Genomic DNA, 18731 nt, shown 5'->3' with positions numbered 1-18731 from the left:
CTCCAGAATCATGATCACTCAGTTTCCCTTAGGAAAAAAATAATAATTATTATAGGTATACACACACTATATTATTTTTCCTTTAAAGTAAAAAAAAAATCAACCTTACACTAAAAATCCTTAAAATCTTACAAGAGAGTGTTTCCTATATATTACATAATTTATAATTATTTTCTTAATTAAGAAATTGTCTTTCCCCCTTGTTTAAAGAATACATTTAAACAAGTTTAATGAAGTTTAATCGTGACATCAATCCTTGAGTCGTAATGATGCTGATTTTTTTCCCACTAAAAACTGTATATTGTCTCCATCATTATTATTATTATTATTATTATTATTATTATTATTATTGATGTTGTTGTTGTTACTGCGTTAAATGGCCTGTTAAAGGTGTAATAAGAACTCATGGTTAGGCACAAATTTTGCTTTCATTTTTAATAAACATTGATTAACGTTTCTCAGTCCAGAGGGAGTTTAAGAAAATGTCATATTGTGAGAAGCAGTGATTAATAGATTGATTATAAATCAAATGTTACTCACTCTTCTGAACCACATCCAAAGCATTGTCCCAGCTGATCCATGATGTCAGGACAATCCTCCATGCGTTTCAGGCACTTTCGAAAGGTTTTCATACACTTTATGCACTTTTCAAGGTTTTCTTCCCCACTGGTGTCATGACATCCGCAGCTGCAGCTGTTATCACAGTTGTCCTCACAGTTCTCGCATCCTTCCCTGCTGTTCCCACAACCCATGACTTACAAGCTTACCTTAATCTGAAGCACTGATCTGATTTGGCAATATTCTCAAATCCTAAAACAGTCTTCTGAACGATCAGAGTGTGATTTAAGTGATAAAAGGTCCTTCGGGAGAACAATCAGCATGTGCCGCAGGGGTTTCTGACCAACATTTGCCCAAACTGTAGGTCTATTTAAAGAAGCTTGGTGACATAATGTAAATTGTAACATCCCAGTTTACAAGTAACTGTAAATTCACATATGAATATCAATAATATATGGATGGTTTCAGTTTCGGTATGCAAATGCATCATTACTGTGTGTAAGACATTACCTTATCTCGGGTGGAGCAGTTTAACAACTTTATGGACTGTAATTTACAGCTGTTTTATTGCATGTCTCATCATTCCAGTCAGATAAAGGCATCTTCTTCCAGTAAGTGTATAAATTAGTGCAGATGATAGAGGTAGAGGTTTTATCTGACATCCGTGATAATTTCCATTATTGTCTATAATATTGTATGAATGGGTTCTTCTTCCCAGAAAACTGAATTTTAAAAATGAAGAACTGTTTTCTTATCAGTTTTACACTGTAAAAAAAAAAAAAAAAGTTGACTTAACTTAAAATTACAAGGTAATTTGCACAACTTTTTTGAGTTTACTCAACTTTTAAATGAATTAGTTCACTTAACTTAATTCACTGAGTAAGGTCACATGTCTCCCAACTTAAGATCTTTTGTTCAGCTGATTGAGTTTGAATATACAATAATAATAACTTTTGGTATCTCTCTCTCTCTCTCTCTCTGTCTCTCTCGCTCTCTCAATTCAATTCATATTGCTTTATTGGCATGACATACATAGGTACATATTGCCAAAGCACTGTACATAGCAGAATAGAAACAAACAAAACAAAAATACATATAATATATATCCATAAGAAAAAAATAAAAATACATGTAAAATACATCCATTTACATTTCTACACAGCAAAATCCCCAGTGTTAATTTAACACTCTTGAGTGTGGACTCATATAAACACTAAAGCAGTGTTAAAAGTAACACTGAAGCAGAGTTGAAGTTAATGAGATAATTAAGAAGTTAATTGAGTTATGATTGACCATTATTGAAGACACCTGATGTTAACAAGCAGAATCACAAACGAGAAAATCACAATTTGTGTGTCACCATTATAGTGGTCAGTGTTTGCTTTAGTTGGGATCTTGACCCTTCAGTTATTAACTTTAGATTTTATGTGGCTGTGGTGACTGAATTATATCATACAGACAGACCACAGTAAAGGCGATCATGTGTGCCATTGATTGTGATTTGAGCTATTTGTTATAGAGTGACCTGAATGCCTGAGTTTAAGTTTCTTTACTGCATACATAAATTAAGTGAAAAAGAAAAGTAAGCGACCCAGCATTTCTGACATAGTATGACATGTTTTTAATAGTTAGTTCTACGTAAAAAAAAAAAAAAAAAGAAATCTTTTGTTTAGACTCACAGACATCAGGAATCAGCGTGAGCATCACAACAACGGTGACCATCAAAAAAGCATGTTGTAGCCAATAAAAACTCATCCATGGCTCCCATCATGCATTGCGGCATGAATAAATTATGAGCTGAACTGTCTTTTTAACTTTTTATTCTAACTATATTTTACTTTTGCTGTTTTTATGTTCATTTTTAGTATCAAGTTTTGTGATTTTCAGAGTTGGTCTGTTTATCTGAATATGCTGTTTGTCACCATTGTTGAGATTCATACGCTGATTCTTGTTATCTGTGTGTGCCTAAAATTAAAATTCTTTAATAAAAAAAAAAAAACTCTGCTTCAGTGTTACTTTTAACACTGCTTCAGTGTTTATATGAGTCCACACTCAGAGTGTTAAATTAACACTGGGGATTTTGCTGTGTATAAACATTGATGGTACTGCTAATGTAGATGTGTTCACTCTTTTCCTCTTAATTTGTGGCATTTGTAAATACAATGTGCTACCACAGAGGAAACAGGTCCTTCACCCAGTAATATTCTTAATTTGTCATGTTCATGGAGTGACTGGAACTCAGGAGTGTTCTGCTGTATTTGACTGTACAGTGAGTCTCTCAGAGATGTGTATTTGTCACAGTCTCAACTGATCCTGATCTACACTCGTTAAAGACTCGCTCTTCTCTAGGTAACCAGCTCTTTCTGTGTCGTCCTCTCTCTATGGCCAGCTGGTGGTCACTCAGTCTGTACTTGGTCAGTAACTGTCTGTGTGTTATATTCCTGACTGAGAGCAGATAGTCAGCCATACTGTAGTCTCTATTGAGTTTCAGAAAACACTGGAGACGACTTTGGTCTTTGGTTTGTTCTTCCCAATACTGTATGTATGTCTCCTTCTTTTCATTCATAATTTCCTTGATTCTGCTATGTTTTTCAGGATTGGTGATATCGAGTGCTTTGTTAGTCAGCTCTGAAACCATTACACAAAGATTACTTTTTTGAGCACTCTTTTTTTTTAGTTATAAGTGCTTTATGATGAAAAGAATCTTCCGAAAGAGAGTTTAAGTGGATCCAAAACTTTAAAACTCTTTTTTTAATGATGAAGTTTAGGGGAAGACGGCCTAACTCGGCTCTGCAGGCGTTATTAGGAGTGTTTCTGTGCACGTGAAGGATGCTTCTGCAGAACTCCACATGCAGAGCTTCTAAAGGGTGTTTGTTCCAGTCTTTATGGCTGGAGTTACTCGCTGGGCCCCAGATCTCGCTTCCGTACAGGGCAATGGGCAGAATCACACTATCAAAGATCTTTGTCCAGATTCTGATGGGGATGTTTATTTAAAAAAAAAAAAAAATCATGCGTATAGCGTGTAGTGCCCTGTGGGCTTTTATAAGTAATTTTTTAATTGCCAATTTGAAATTTCCAGTGGGAGTTAAAACCAGACCAATATAAGTATAGTAAAGTATGTTGAAGTGTTTTGTTGTTTAAAGTAAATAAATGTTTATGTTCTAGATTTCTGGGCTTTTTCTGAAATATCATAATCTTAGTTTTTGGGATGTTGATGTCTAAGGCCCAATCCTGGCAGTATTTAGGTAAAATGTCAAGGTTTTTCTGGAGACCTTCTGGTGTTTTAGACAGAATTAGTAAGTTGTCTGCATACAGTAAATATTTGACCTCTGTGTGGTGTAATTGTAGTCCTGGACTGTTGGACTGGTCCAGTAGATCTGTCAGTTCATTGATATATATGTTAAATAAGGTCGGGCTGAGGCAGCAGCCCTGTCTCACTCCTCGCTGTTGAGGAAAATACTCTGTCCTTTGCTGGCCAATTTTTACTACACATTTATTTTGGTTATACATGTTTTTAATTAAGTCATATATTTTACCCCCTATGCCACTTTGAATGATTTTATAAAACAGTCCATTATGCCCGACATGGAAAAAATCTATATAAACATATATGTTTCAATATAGGTTTTGATATAGGTTTTTAATATATGTGACATATATAAAATTGGCATTTTTCCTATATTATATGTACATATATGTACACATATATATACACATATATATACACATATATGTACATATATGTACACATATATTTACACATATGTGTACATATATGTACACATATATATGTGTATACATATACCTATATAGGTACATATATGCACGTATATATGCACCTACATGTTCACCTATAATAGTAAAATTAAAATCCATAGCTGCTAGGCAACATAAATAAAAGTCCAAAATGTATAAATGTACATTATTTATTTACTCGAGATCAATCAAATAGTACAAAACAAAAAAATAAATATGAGCTAGGCATCATGTATGACAGTCAAAAATTAGATATGAGCTACGAAATGACCAGATCCTGCCATTAGCTATATGACGAAGCAATACAGGAGACCTATATTTCCTGTATATGTACATATATGCACCTCAATTGTGCCTATATGTGGCATATATACGCATATATTCAGCATATATGCAGTATATATGTGCATATACACTGCATATATGTTTAATATATGCACATATATCCACATATAGTTTCATTTCATGTAGGGCCAGATGGAGTCAAAAGCCTTCTTAAAATCTATAAAGCATGCAAATATTTTTCCATCTTTCTTCTGGTGTACATGTTCATTTATTAGCGTGTGTAGTCTGTGAATATGGTCAGTGGTTCGGTGTTTAGGGAGGAAGCCAATCTGAGATTTGCTGGTGACATTGTGCTGCTTTAAGAAAGATGAAATCTGAGAGTTAACTATAGAGCAAAATACTTTTCCTAAATTACTGGTTACACAGATCCCTCTGTAGTTATTAGGATCGGTTTTGTCTCCACTTTTAAAGATTGTAGAGATGAGTCCTGTGTTCCAGACCTCAGGAAAAACACCTGAACTCAAAATCAAATTAAAAAGTTTGAGTAATGCAATTTGCAATTCAGGAGAGCTGTTTTTAAGCATCTCGTTCTTTATGTTGTCAGGGCCACAGGATTTCTGACATTTGAGGGATTTCAGTTTTTCACTAAGTTCTTGTTGGGTTATTAGATAATCTAGTGGACTTTGGTTGTTTTTTTTTTTTATACATGATTCAAGAGCATTCAATTTAGAGCTTCTCAAAGTAGTCCTTCCAAATCTGACCATCTTGTGTGGCTAACTCTTGTGGTTTTGTCTTGTTCAGACTGTTCCACATGCTCCAGAACTGTCTTATTGTTTTACATTCATGGTCAAACCACTTTTCAGAAGGTTTTTGTTTAGCTCTATTTTTGTGTTTATATGTGGTTGTTTCATTTAAATGAGCCTTTTTTTGCTATATTTTTAAAAATGTAGTTAATATGTTTAATTGCTAAATTAATTCCTTTCCAATTATTATCATATGCTGAATTGTTAAATAGTGTAATGGAACTGACAGTTTTGTTTGACTTCAATGCTTTAATACATTGTAAAACCCGACAAGTAACTTAACTCAAACCGTTTGAGTAAACAGATATCCTTAACCCTCTGGAGTCTAAGGGTATTTTTGGGGCCTGGAGAAGTTTTGTCATGCCCTGACATTTGTGCTTTTTTCAGTTTCTTATAAATATCTAAATGGGTAAAGTCTAATATCACTGTAATCAGCACAAACTGGGCTATAATAATATGTGAAACCCATGCATGTACATGATTGTATTTTTGAGAAAAAAAATGTTATGCATGGTTAGTGAAAAACTAAAAATGTTAAATCACTTGAATAAGGGAATAAAACACATACATAAAATTGGTTGCCGGAAAAGTTGAGAACTGGAGCTTGTAGCCTAGAATTTTTCTTTCTAAATTATGTGAAAATCACCTTGTTTACTCACTCACAGAAAACAATATATTGATTTAAATTTTCTGAAACACTTTTTGTTGGTAAAAGTCATATGCGAGTAGGCGTCAACTATCATGAATATCATTGTGATTTACACCTGAGAAGACAAAGGCCTGCATAATGAGCTGCATAATGAGCCTCTCATTCAGCTGTGCCACTGTGAGGGAGGACTTACAAGAAAGAGAACAAAATAAAAGTATATAATTTTATGTTTGTAGTTTATTAAGAATATATTTAATTATCCCACAACATAATTTAATATCCACTTGGGGGAGCAGTTAAACAGTTTATTAGGAACAATCAAAGCTGACTTTCAAATTTTTTGGCATCCTTTCTCTAGTCACACAATCCTTCAGAAATCCTTTTAACAATCTTATTTTCTACCAAATAAACCCCATTTATTATCATCATCATTATTATTATTATTATTATTAATGTTGAAAAGAGCTGATAATATTTTTCAGGTTTTTTTAGGGGGAATAAATCGAAAGAACTGCATTGTTTTTACATTTGTTAGAGTTATCTCTATTTGTCACAGTTATATTATTTACATCAAGCTTTTGAATGGTATAGTATTGTATATTGTTATTGAAACTTCATAATGTTTCACTTGATTATACATTTAGTCAGGAATTATAGTTTGGAAAAAGTATTTGGAAAAAGTCTAACTAGTAAAATGTTTACACGTTATGTGAAAACTAGTACAAATAAATAAAGAGAGACTTACTCTGTTTATGATCTCTGCTGAATAAAGTGCTTCATTCTTTTTTCTGAGGAAATCCATTTCTCAAATCCTCAACCACATCACATCTTTTTGGGGTGAATTATGTCTTAGTCCTCTCATCGCGAAGCAAACAGTAAAATAAAATAAAAACTTGAAGAATAGTCTGGCTGCTTTTTCTTCTGTGTTGGCGTATTCAAGCCGCGCGCTTCAGTTTGAATCTGAATAGCGTGTTCAGCGCGGGGGCGTGGTCACATTAGATATAATGAAGGGAGACTTGAAAAACAGACATCGCGTTGTTTTCATATGGATTACTTTATCTCAGAATATTTGTTTTCGGCAGCACTTGTTTAGTTTAAAAGTAGACATTCCAGGCTTTCTATAGATATCTCTCTCATGTCTCTTCGTTGAGTATTCACGGAGTTACAGTTCATTTTAATGAAATGTTTGTACATGACGATCAGCGGAGACAAAGACTGTAGACAGCGCACCTTGTTTGTTATCTTTATTTTATAAGTGCACAAAGGTTTTTTGTTATTATGTCTGTATCCAAAAAAAACTAGACCCTTTACAGATTCGATTGATGTATTGCTCTTATCTGTACGATTAAAACTGAGAGTGTAATTTAAGTTCTTTTCGGGGTTATCAGGTGAAAATGACTCAAAACGCATATATGCGTTAATCGACTCGAAAGGGTTAAACCATTTAAGTACTCTGAACTTAATTCAGTTGAGTTCACTGAAAGACTATTAACATTGCAATTAAATAATGAAGTGAACAGCTGCTGTTAACAAGCATAATTAATGAAGAAAAGAGAGAAAGGAACTACAACTGACTTCAGACATAGCCTCAATAAAACCCAGACATGGGGACTTGTGACTTGGTGACTTGGACTCGAGTCGACTCGAGTCGCTATTTTTAGGACTTGAGACTTGACTCGGACTTGGAAGTTAAAGGCTCGGGACTTGACTTGACTTGAGACACGATGACTTGAATGACTTGAGTGTTAATCAAATCATGTTTTCAGTTTGAATATAAAATATATAAATTATTTTTTTAAATAAAGTTGATTACTCAGCTGGAGCACAGGCTGAGAATAGCGTCGTGACTGGATCAGGACACTATCATCAGTCATGTCCTCTCTACCTTACACACACCACGCCCACTTAAATCAGATATCACATCACATCAACATGTCAGCCTGAGAGGTACCGAGGGTCATCGCTTTTGTCTTCAATAGTTCGCGACTAAAAACGCGTGGAAAACGCTAGTCACGCCGCTTTCTCCTTCTTTCCAAAGCGCTCGGGCAGAAGTGCTCCTGGGGCGTCTGTCGTTGCTAAGCATCCATGACACGCTCTCTCTCAATGGAGACGTAGAAATTTCAGCAAATGATAAATGGATTTGCAGCACTAAAAGTCGCTCGCAGTAGCTCTGCTACTAAATTCATTTCAAAATGGCAATCCATATACAGCTATGAACAGCTTTTCCTTAATGTTAGCTGAGCTTTCAACGTTGATACGGGAAAGGATGAAGCTGATTGGTTAGTTATTGTCACATGACCTGCAGTGCGCTTGCAGCATTCTGAAAAGTTTAGATGTTTTTAACTCGATGCGGTGCGCGTCGTGAGCGCGTTGCTTCCATTATGAGCGCGCATACCGCGCGCCTACATTGGAAATAACGAACTTGCGCACACAAAAGACGTGATGTGAACGGCCCATAATGATCCGCTAGCAGGCCGTAAAAAAAAACGCATTCCAGGGGCGGCGCTAGGGCTGGGCTAAGGGGGCATAAGCCCCGAATATTTTGTTACCTTGTCTTTCTCATAGAGCAAAACAATTAATCAGAAAAACAAATGTAGCTGCCGCGATTACCCAATCATGAGAAGTGCATATTACATATATATATATATATATATATATATATATATATATATATATATATATATATATATATATATATATATATATATACACACATATATATATATATATATATATATATATATATATATATATATATATATATATATATATATATATATATATATATATATATATGTGTGTACATTGAAGTCCCCCCGGACTTCAATGTGCTATCAGCTTCTCTTTTTTTTTTTTTTTTATTGTGAATGCAAACAATACAAAGATGTATCAAAAATAATATATTTAAAAGTAACAGATATGTATTGTTGGATATTATTTTTAATAAATGTTTCCACATCTTTCCATAGATGTTCAGCATAGGAACATGTCCAAAATAAGTGAAAAACAGTTTCTATGTGAACTTGGCAGAATGAGCATCTTGTCTCAATATTGTTTTTATATTTAATCATAAAATAATTAACAGGGTAAAATTTATTTAGTATTTTAAATGATACTTCTTTCACTTTATTGGTGAAAAAATATTTTTGTTTTAAGGACCAAATCTTTTTCCGCTTTAAATTTTTAAATAAATTATTCCAGTAAGAGATTGCAGGAGATATCGAGATAATATCTTCAGTAAAAAGGGATCTAACTTTCTTATTTCATTAACATTAAGTTGACTGGCTGATGTGTAATCCCGGAAGTACAAGATTTTGAATCTTACGTCCAGCAAGGGTGTAGTGCATGACAAAACATTTGTGTGAACTGAGAGAAATGTAGCTGAAGTTTCTTCTGTAGAGGGCGCTGAACACTGGGTAGTATCACTGATTCATTATAATAACACAAGTGACATGGAAAGGCAGTTTTCTGTATCTTTAATTTAATTTATTTAATTTATTTTTTTTGTCTTTAAATCAACTGAATCATTTGTTTTGTAAAATTAATCAGTTCTGAACACAGCCTGCTGAGGACATCTACTGGTCAAACATGTGTAAATAAAAAAGTAAAGACACAACCTGTGTTATGACAATACACTTTAATAAAAATGCAATATACAATCTTTAAAAACACAGAATAGGCAGAATATGGTAAAGTTAACATCAAATGAGATTCTTACATGATAGTTTTCATTCTAATTTATAAAATAATTTTATGCTTTAAAATACAGTAAAATTAAATTTTAGCTTGTAAGGCTTATCATTTGTAAGTCACTCTGTGATAGAACCAGTTTCTAAATTAATTTCTGTAAATTAAGACACTGTCAATCATTCAGGCTGGACCCACAGATAAACAGAAAAAGGCTGTAAAATGTTTTGCCACACGTCCCAAACACTATGGCCTGTCACGCTAAAAGAAAGAAAGTGATTTTGTGAATAACTTCATGACTAAATTATACACTTCAAATTTCTGGTCAGTATAAAAGGACTTGAATAACTCGATCTTAAACAGTGAATTGTATGCTGTGCACCATATACTTAGTCAGTAGACGTTTGATATCAAGAGTGAAATCACTTACCATTACATTCTCATACACAGGTTCAGTCGACTCAACATCATAGTCATTAAGACTGTCATCATGAGCTCTGGAATAATTCATCTTTGCCATTAAAGATGGAAAAGAGAGAGAATAGAGAAAACAATGACAAATAGTTGATAACTATAATATCATCTATAACAATAACCTTATTTGTGTCCACACAAATGAACTGACTATAATGATAACTTACTATGACATTCTCATACAAACGTTCAGTCGTATCAACATCAGATGCTTTGTATCTGTCATCCTCAGGTCTGGAATGATCCATCTTTGACTTTGAAGAAGCAGCGATATTAGCAAAGATTAAATATGTTACCATTGCTAATAAACAACTCACAACTGCATTCAGACTTTCAGTGTTTTAGATACTACACTGCTCAAAAATGAAGGGAACACTTGATGTTTTTTTAACAAGGTTTGGGAGGAGCGTGTTAGCCTAATCAAAACCGGTGAAACACAATCAAGTTAATCAACACCATAGTATAACTACTGACTTATCCATTGACGGTTTAGCAATATCCTTCCTCCACCTCATCTCCTCTCTTCGCGTTTATTTTACGATTAAATAGTGAGGGGGGTACTCAAGGTTTGGGCTATTCCCAAGCTTGGAGCCCTTCACTAGATAGCAATTATACTGTATGTAAGCGTGAACTTGTGAAATCATCACAGTATAACAAGTCAGTGAATCTTCAGGGATGTCAATCTGTCCCGTTAGGCTGGCCACACACTAGACGATATTCCGATCTTAAGCCATTTTAAAGACATGGGAGACAACAGACATGAAGATGGTTTCAACCGATTTGTAGCCTTAGTAAGGCCAAGTAATCCTTTGAAAGTGCACACTAGACAATTTGACCAGACTGCAAGATCACACATTTGCTGATTGTTGGAATGATTTCACAGTGACACAAGATCTCATGGAGACTCGCAAGATCAAACATGACTAGAGAAGAAAAACAAATGGAGAAAAAATCGACATTGTCAGCTGGCTACCCTAGTGCAAGTTCTGCAAAGGCGGAGAGTGAACCAACCCCTAAAAGCAGCCAAATGTATTAACAGGGTGGCCACCACTAACAAAATCATGGCCACTTCTTTGGCCACCCCACTCAAAACTGCTGTTTTTGTCCATTTTTTTTTTCTTGACAAGAAATGCATTTAGAGATAACAGCATTAGAGTTAACATCAAGCTACATCAGACTATTAAATTACTAGTACACTTATACTCAAAACTTACTTTAAACCCTGAACGAGTGTTTGTCATAACTTCCTTTTGCGAACACAATTAGGTTGTTTACTGTTGTAAAAATGTGCTATTTATAGCCTTTTACATCGCTGCACAAGTTAGCATTTCAGATGTACATTTTCAATATTTAATATAATACAATATTTTCTCTGTGCTGTTGTGGTCAGATATAAACACAAAAGTGTACAGGAAATACATCAGAGGTTTTGAGGGGGCGGCATGTGATGCAGAGTGATGATGGACAAGACACGGACGAATCAGGTCTCTGTCAGCGGCAGCTTGTACAGCTTGGCTCAATAAACACACAGCGCTAGGAGCGAATCATTATCACTAGATCACGTAAATCAGTGGGAAATTAATAGAAATGATGAATTCTGTCTGAAGAAATATGAAGTAAACATGAGTAAATATATCTATATATCTCTGTAGATATGCAACTTTGGACTATAAATCCTTATTAACGCTGTTCATTGAATTTATGTGAACACAAATAAGCCGCTGCTGACGTGACTGAATATACATGCTTGGTGAATTTCTATTCCAAAAATGACTCATTCATATTTATAATTTTGTATTACTCACATAAATTTCTAAATAAATGTCACTCCAACAAAGTTTTATCAAAACATTGGTCAAGTATCGAAGCTAGAGTCTTTAAACTTTCAACTGATCAAGTAAGAGAGTTTTCACAGTTTAATGTTCTGTGAAAGTGAAACAATAATAATCTGGGGCCGTTGACGATCCTTGAATGCAAAGGGGTTAAACTCTGAAAAACTCCACATCCAGTTTAAAACACCTGAAAGGGCAGCAAAGCATGGTTCTCAACAAATGAATGCATCAGCTACAGCTTTTACTGTTGAATCCAGTGCTAATGGAGACCTGCTCTCCCGCTGTCCACTAAACCTGAATGGCACACACAAACCTGGACAAAGTATTAGTGACCACAGAACTTCATATCAGCTTTCTAGTCATCATATGGTTGACACATCCCACAAGGACATTGATAACATCATGCAGCCACAACAAGCATTGTTAATGGACACTGTTCTGGCTGAGTCCTGCTCATTGACATGGGTTTATTAGTCAAGTCCCTATCTACGTGGAAAGCCAAAGAGACCAGTTTTCTTCCGAGGAAAGTAAGTGCATGTTCTTAATTTCTTTGTTATCTGGTAAGGTGATTGACAGGGCTTCGGCAGTTTGGGAGATGGATTCCTGATTTTGATTGTCTTTTGAGTCTATGTTACAACAAATTAGTGAAGTATTTGAATGTCCTGAGGGGGGCGATGATATTTCTACACAATTGCTTCACATTCACAAGGGAACCATTCAACTGCATATTTTGCCATTGAATGTAGAACTTTTACCACACAAAGTGGATGGAATGATGTGTCATTGAAGGCTGTGTTGAAACAGAGTTTGAATTTGGAGCTTCAGGCTGAGTTAGCCTGCAAGGTTGAGGACTTAATATTTTTTGAATTCATTTCTTAGGATAATTTGCTCAGAAACACATCCAAGAGTAAATTCACTTGACAGCCATTGTGTAAGTCCCTCTCTGCACCCTCTGATCATCAAGAGCCCATGCAAATACATTTTTGATGAGTAGAGAACTCCACGCCGTCAACTGAATCTGTGCTATTACTGTGGTGAAACAGGCCATCATAATGCTGAATGCCCACCCAGAGGTTCATCTCTGCTATCAGCCGGATTGGTCAGTTCTCTGTTCCCATCTCAAAGTCATTTGTCATTCCTGTTCAGCTAACCACTAATGATGGTCCCACTACTTTACAGAGTTGATTGACTCTGGCACCGCCTTGAATCTGTTCATCAAGGATATGATCAAGAAGTACAGTTTAACCACACTACCTTGTCTGCCCATCATTTGCATCAGCAATGTCAAAAATAAACCCACTGAGGGAGGTGTCACCAGACAAACTGCATCTGCTCTGTAACAGATTGGATTGTTCAACAAAGAAAGCATTATTCACCCCGATATGAAATCATCCAAGGATACCCCTGGCTATCCACTCACTATCCTGTATTATCCTGGAATCATAGAGAACTGACAGACTTTTATGAATATTGTCAATATGCCTGTCAATATGCCTCAACCGTCTCTGGCAACATCTGCTGAAGATCCAGCTTCTGCCTTCGGTTTTAAAATCCCCGCCTACTATCAGGACTTTTCACATGTATTCAGCAAGACCAAAGCTTCACAGCTACCAGCTACACCACCATTGATCATTTGCCCAATGACATGCCACCCAAGAGTAAGGTCTACCCATCAGACCTTACCCATCAGTTTCATCAGAAACTACACCATGAGTGCATCACCGTTGACATCTCTCCTGCAGGGGAAATCATTATAGTGCAACCAACAGCTCGAATTTGCACTGATGTTTATGCAAATGACTTGCCATGGCTCATGCTGAGTTGAATGCATTTTTTCCCAAGATTTTTCCAAATCTTTTCAAACTTGTCCTACAAGTTTTGTAAGAATTATTTTTTATTTTTTTTTTATTTTTTTTAGCTTATATTCAAACCATGCTGGCTAAAATATACAGAATTCAAGTTGGTTAGTCAAGCCAGAGTTGAATAACACGTGAACAAATTTGATGGAGAGCATGGCCAAATGGACATGAGACAATATCCCTGCAATGCTTTAGCATTTTCAAACCAAACTTGAGGTGCTTCTCATTTCTTAATTGTTCATCCTTGTTACCTTTCCTCACTAAATTTCCTTGTCTTAGGATATAACGGAAGGATGCAAGGAATGGAAATGAGGATGGAGGAATCAAAGGAAGAACATTGGAATTCTCTTGACATCAGAGCATCATCAGCTGCGCTAAAGTGATCTGCCCTTATGTTGTTAAAGTTTGTTTTTTAAGACATTTGAAATAATTATAAATGAAACAATATGCCCTGTCGAAATATATGGCATGCATGGTTTATTTAAACTGCACATCTTATTACAAAAGATGTGAAGGGGGAGAAAAATTTATGTGCATCAGGTTTTTTTTTTTTTTTTTCACAGAAAAAGACTCCTGTGTATCCTCCCTCATGACTCCTCAGGAAGCCTCTTCACTCGTCGATCCTCGCCTCCTCATAGTGCTATAAGATAATTAAGATGACCTAAAAGATGGCTGAGCTCGACTGGTTTCCAGGTCATAAGATGGAGAAGTAAGGAAACAAGGAGGTATACTGAGATCCCGGTGTCTTTTATAACAACAGTGACCTGAGGTTACCTGCATAGTTTCAGCACAGGACCATCTAGTGGTCAGGATATATGAACAATTGCTATTGTTGCTTATAATCCAATCAACATGCCAGACCATGTGATGATCACAGTGACATTGCACTAACCTCATACTGTGATACTCAAAGTGTGAGTAATATGTAAGCTTATTGTGAATTCAAAATGTTGAGCAGGTTGATAGGAGGTAGTTCAAATATAGGTCACCGGGGGAACATACTAATATCCTGATTCTCAACACTATCATGGTCATGGTCATGTGATGACCTCACGATATGAGTGCACCCCAGCTAACAGATTGCCTTATGTATTTTGTTATTTACTTCTTTCTTTTTCAGCAGTTCAGTGAAGTCACCAATGAGACTATTGACAATTAAAGTAATTGTGCTCACCTGAATTTCGAGATTGTCTTTTCTCTTTTTCATCCTGCTTCTCCTTAAAAGCAACAAATGTGTTAAAAAAGAGTATAAAAAATATATATTGTATTAGAACAATACTGGAGTGCATTTTTGGGATCATATTTCTTTGGTCAACCTTGTGGAGCATTATTCACATTTTATTTCAAATAAAAAATGTTGTCCAACAAGTTCAATATTTGTAGAAAGCTAAACTAACAACTAAATGTTTATTTTGTTAAAGGTTATAAATGAGGTTAAGTACTGTCAATCAAATACTGCGCACCTCTTACCAAATCAGCAACACTGTGATGATAACTGAAGCTCCAGAAACAACTCCAATGGATATATACAATATCACCAGACGTCCTGCAACAGAAACAAGAGTAAAACACCTGAACAGATTAATTTGCTTCACTTTAGAAAGAGTAAATGAGCTGCTCTACCTTTAACAGTGACAGTAACAGCATCTGATCTCTGAGATCCGTGTTGATTGTGAGCCTCACAGTAGAAGCGTCCACTCTGTATTACACTTAAACTCTGTCCAGATCCAACAGATGACATTTGATTCTCCTTAAACCAGCTGAAGTTTGGTGCAGGAGGGTTTGAATCACTGCTGCAATTTAGAGTCACCGAATCACCATTCCAGATTTGACCAGACTCAGTGATGGACACTGAGACATTCCTGGGAGGATCTAAAACATTCATATAATTAGCAATACTATTTAAAAAAAAAATGTAAAAGTTACTGAACCATTATTAACTCACACATGACATTTAAAGTGACAGTTTCAGAGTATTTCTGTCCATGTTTATTTCTGGATTTGCACTTGTATTCGCCACTGTGATCGGAGCTGATCTTTAAGATGCTGTATATTCTTCCAGATCCTACAATCATTAGTCCTTTAAACCAGGTGATTTCTGCAGGAGGGTTTGAATCACTGCTGCAGATCAGAGTCACTGAATCTCCCTCCACTATTTCACCAGATGGACTGATGGACAGTGAGACAATCTTTGGTGGGTCTAAAAAAGACTAAAATTAGTTTTAATTTGTCCCCCTAAACATAAAATCAACAACTAATATACTAACGAATCCATACTCACAGGTGACATTGAGCTGAACAGCAGGAGAGATGTAAGTGTGTCCCTGTACACCACAGCTGTATCTGCCTGCATCCTCTCTTCTGACTGACTGCAGCAGGAGTTGATTGTTTCTGTCTCTTCTCTCAGTTAATGGCTGTGAGTTTCTGTACCAGATGATTGTTGCTCTGTCAGTCAGAGCACAGCTGCTTTTACATGTCAGATGGACTGAATCTCCCTCTGTCACTGTCTCAGGAGACTCCACCTGAAGATCTGAACACAACACACACATTATATCTAGTGCTGCTTTCATACAATTATTATTATTCAACATAATGCACAGAAGAAGAGTGAAACCTCAATAAAGTCACCTGTGACAGTAAGAGACACTCCTGGATAACCGGTCCAATTTCCATATGTTACATTAGTTGTGAATCTGAAAAAGTACATGTGTTCATCCTTCTGTGTCACATGACTCAGTCTGATGGTGCAGTTCTGCTGTTCATCTCCCAAATACTGAAACCTCTGACTGTATTCAGGGTCCTCAGACAGATCTCGAAGCTTTTCTACTTTTACATGGTTTTTAGTCCAGAACAGTTCCCTGATCTGATATCCAGTAGGGTATGTGTAATTACAGCTCAGTATCACTGAAGAGTCATTTAGTGCACAGATGTGTGAATGTCTGTAATTCACACCCCATTCAGCACTAGAAACCCCTGAAACACAAAATTCATAAAGTGAACAAAATATCAGCAGCTTGTGCATCATGAAAGTTGGTGTGGAAATGCATGCAACATCTTCAGTGTTTCTACCCAGCTAGATTTATTTATTTTTTGTTCTAAAATGTTCTAAGAACATTCCCATGGATTGTTCTAACAATGTTTTTACCAGGTAGTTTTATTTTTGTTCCCAGGACATTCTCTCAAAAGATAGGATAACGTTCTCTAAAAAAATTCTAAAAATGTTTATTCATAACGTTATTAGAATATTATCCCCTACCATTCTAATAACAATTTAAGCAGAGGTTTAGATGTTGATGTGGATGTCTGTTTAAACTTAATAGTTTGGTTTGATTTCAACATAATGGTAGTAAGTGTTGGCTTTAGTTGTGTAATTTGATACTTGAGTTGTTGGCGTTGTGCTTTAACTGCTGTAATCTTTATTATGCAATAAAAGCAAGAGACCATGTAGATGATGATGCTGGTTGCTTGCTGATGATTAATATATCATCACATATGTGGTCTAGTTTCACCCGATCTAATGTATGGTGTTTGTTACATTTTTTAAAGTGACTCAGTGGGTCAACACTCTTAGACCAAGTTGAATTTAAAGCAGATAATTTCATCAATTTCACACATTAGTCAAGACATTATAGCATTATATTATTATATGAAGCATGTCACCATTGTTGAGATTCATACACTAATTCTTGAAATCTCCGTATGTCTAAGCATTCTGTGGTTCATTAACAATATAATTTAAAAATAATACACAAAGATATATATATATATATACACACACACACACACATATCTAAAACCAGTTGATCAGACAATTACATAAATTATTTTTTTTTATATCTGCAAACAATCAACACCACCTGATGAAATTTTTCTCTCACTGTTTTTGCTGTAATACATATAGCTACAACAGTCACATGAACAGTAACACTGAGAAGAGTCATACTGCCTACTGATCACCATAATGGTGATGTCAAACTAAACTATTATTTCCAAAAAACCATCAACAACTCTGTTAATCTCAATAAGAACTTTTTTTTTTTTCTTGTTTATAATAAGTGCAGTTGGTAATACTGTTTTTAGGAGTTTGACACCAAACAGAGGTTGGGTTTTCACTTTCAACCAACATTTGACTTCTGAGCAATGTCAGTCCACATCTAGTGTGATGGGAAGCTTTATTAGAATGTTAGAGAATAATGTTGTAACAATGTTATCAATATACATTTTTAGAATGTTTTTAGAGAATGCTATCCTAACTTTTAGCAGAACATTCTGGGAACAATAATAAACCTTGCCACTGAAAACATTCCTAGAACATAAAACATTTCTAGGTGGGTAAATTGATGTGTAGACACTCACCATTAATCAAGATCAGAAACATCAGAGGAAGAGGAGGATCCATTCTGACTGAAATCAGCATAGAAACACCTACAAAAATAAATAAATGAATAAAAAATATTAAAAAACAAAATCAACAGGGGCATATTTAAGCCATCATGAACCAGTTTTATTCATGATTTATTTTATTTTTTTTCTTGGAAGATCATTTTAAAATTATCTTCATTTGTAATTTTTATAGAACAATATAATTATCACTGTCAGTTTAAATGCTGATGTTTGTTAAGGTTTAGTCAGACATGTCATCGTTTGGTATTTGATATTGAATATATCTAGAACAGTTACCATGTTTTTTTCTAAAAATAATATAAATATAGAACTTGATTTTTTTTTATATCTGGAGAAAGGTTACAGGTCGTCGCAGAATATAAATATTTAGAATTTTATATAGATTCAAATCTCAATTTCAAATCACACATCAAAAAAGTTAGTA

At 35.2% G+C, this 18731-nt stretch overlaps 1 protein-coding gene and 1 long non-coding RNA gene across 2 annotated transcripts in view; both read right to left on the bottom strand.

The window, feature by feature from the left end:
- Positions 1 to 18320, bottom strand: part of LOC127949439 (B-cell receptor CD22-like) — a 336416-nt gene extending 318096 nt beyond the window's left edge. Inside the window, exons 1-5 of the mRNA XM_052546735.1 lie at positions 18260 to 18320; positions 16532 to 16876; positions 16185 to 16433; positions 15849 to 16103; positions 15527 to 15775 (exon numbers count right to left, since the gene is read on the bottom strand). Coding sequence (XP_052402695.1) covers positions 15527 to 15775; positions 15849 to 16103; positions 16185 to 16433; positions 16532 to 16876; positions 18260 to 18320 — 1159 coding nt within the window. The remainder of the gene's footprint in view (positions 1 to 15526; positions 15776 to 15848; positions 16104 to 16184; positions 16434 to 16531; positions 16877 to 18259) is intronic.
- On the bottom strand, positions 9682 to 10468 carry LOC127949592 (uncharacterized). Its single transcript, XR_008152389.1, has 3 exons — positions 10380 to 10468; positions 10169 to 10249; positions 9682 to 9999 (listed from the first exon to the last, which is right to left on the bottom strand). It is a non-coding gene; the product is annotated as an uncharacterized LOC127949592 (long non-coding RNA).
- Positions 18321 to 18731: the final 411 nt, after the last annotated feature.

The sequence above is a fragment of the Carassius gibelio genome, chromosome B1, assembly GCF_023724105.1.
Source record: "Carassius gibelio isolate Cgi1373 ecotype wild population from Czech Republic chromosome B1, carGib1.2-hapl.c, whole genome shotgun sequence".
NCBI lineage: Eukaryota > Metazoa > Chordata > Actinopteri > Cypriniformes > Cyprinidae > Carassius > Carassius gibelio.
This window is presented reverse-complemented; position numbering and strand designations above follow the sequence as displayed.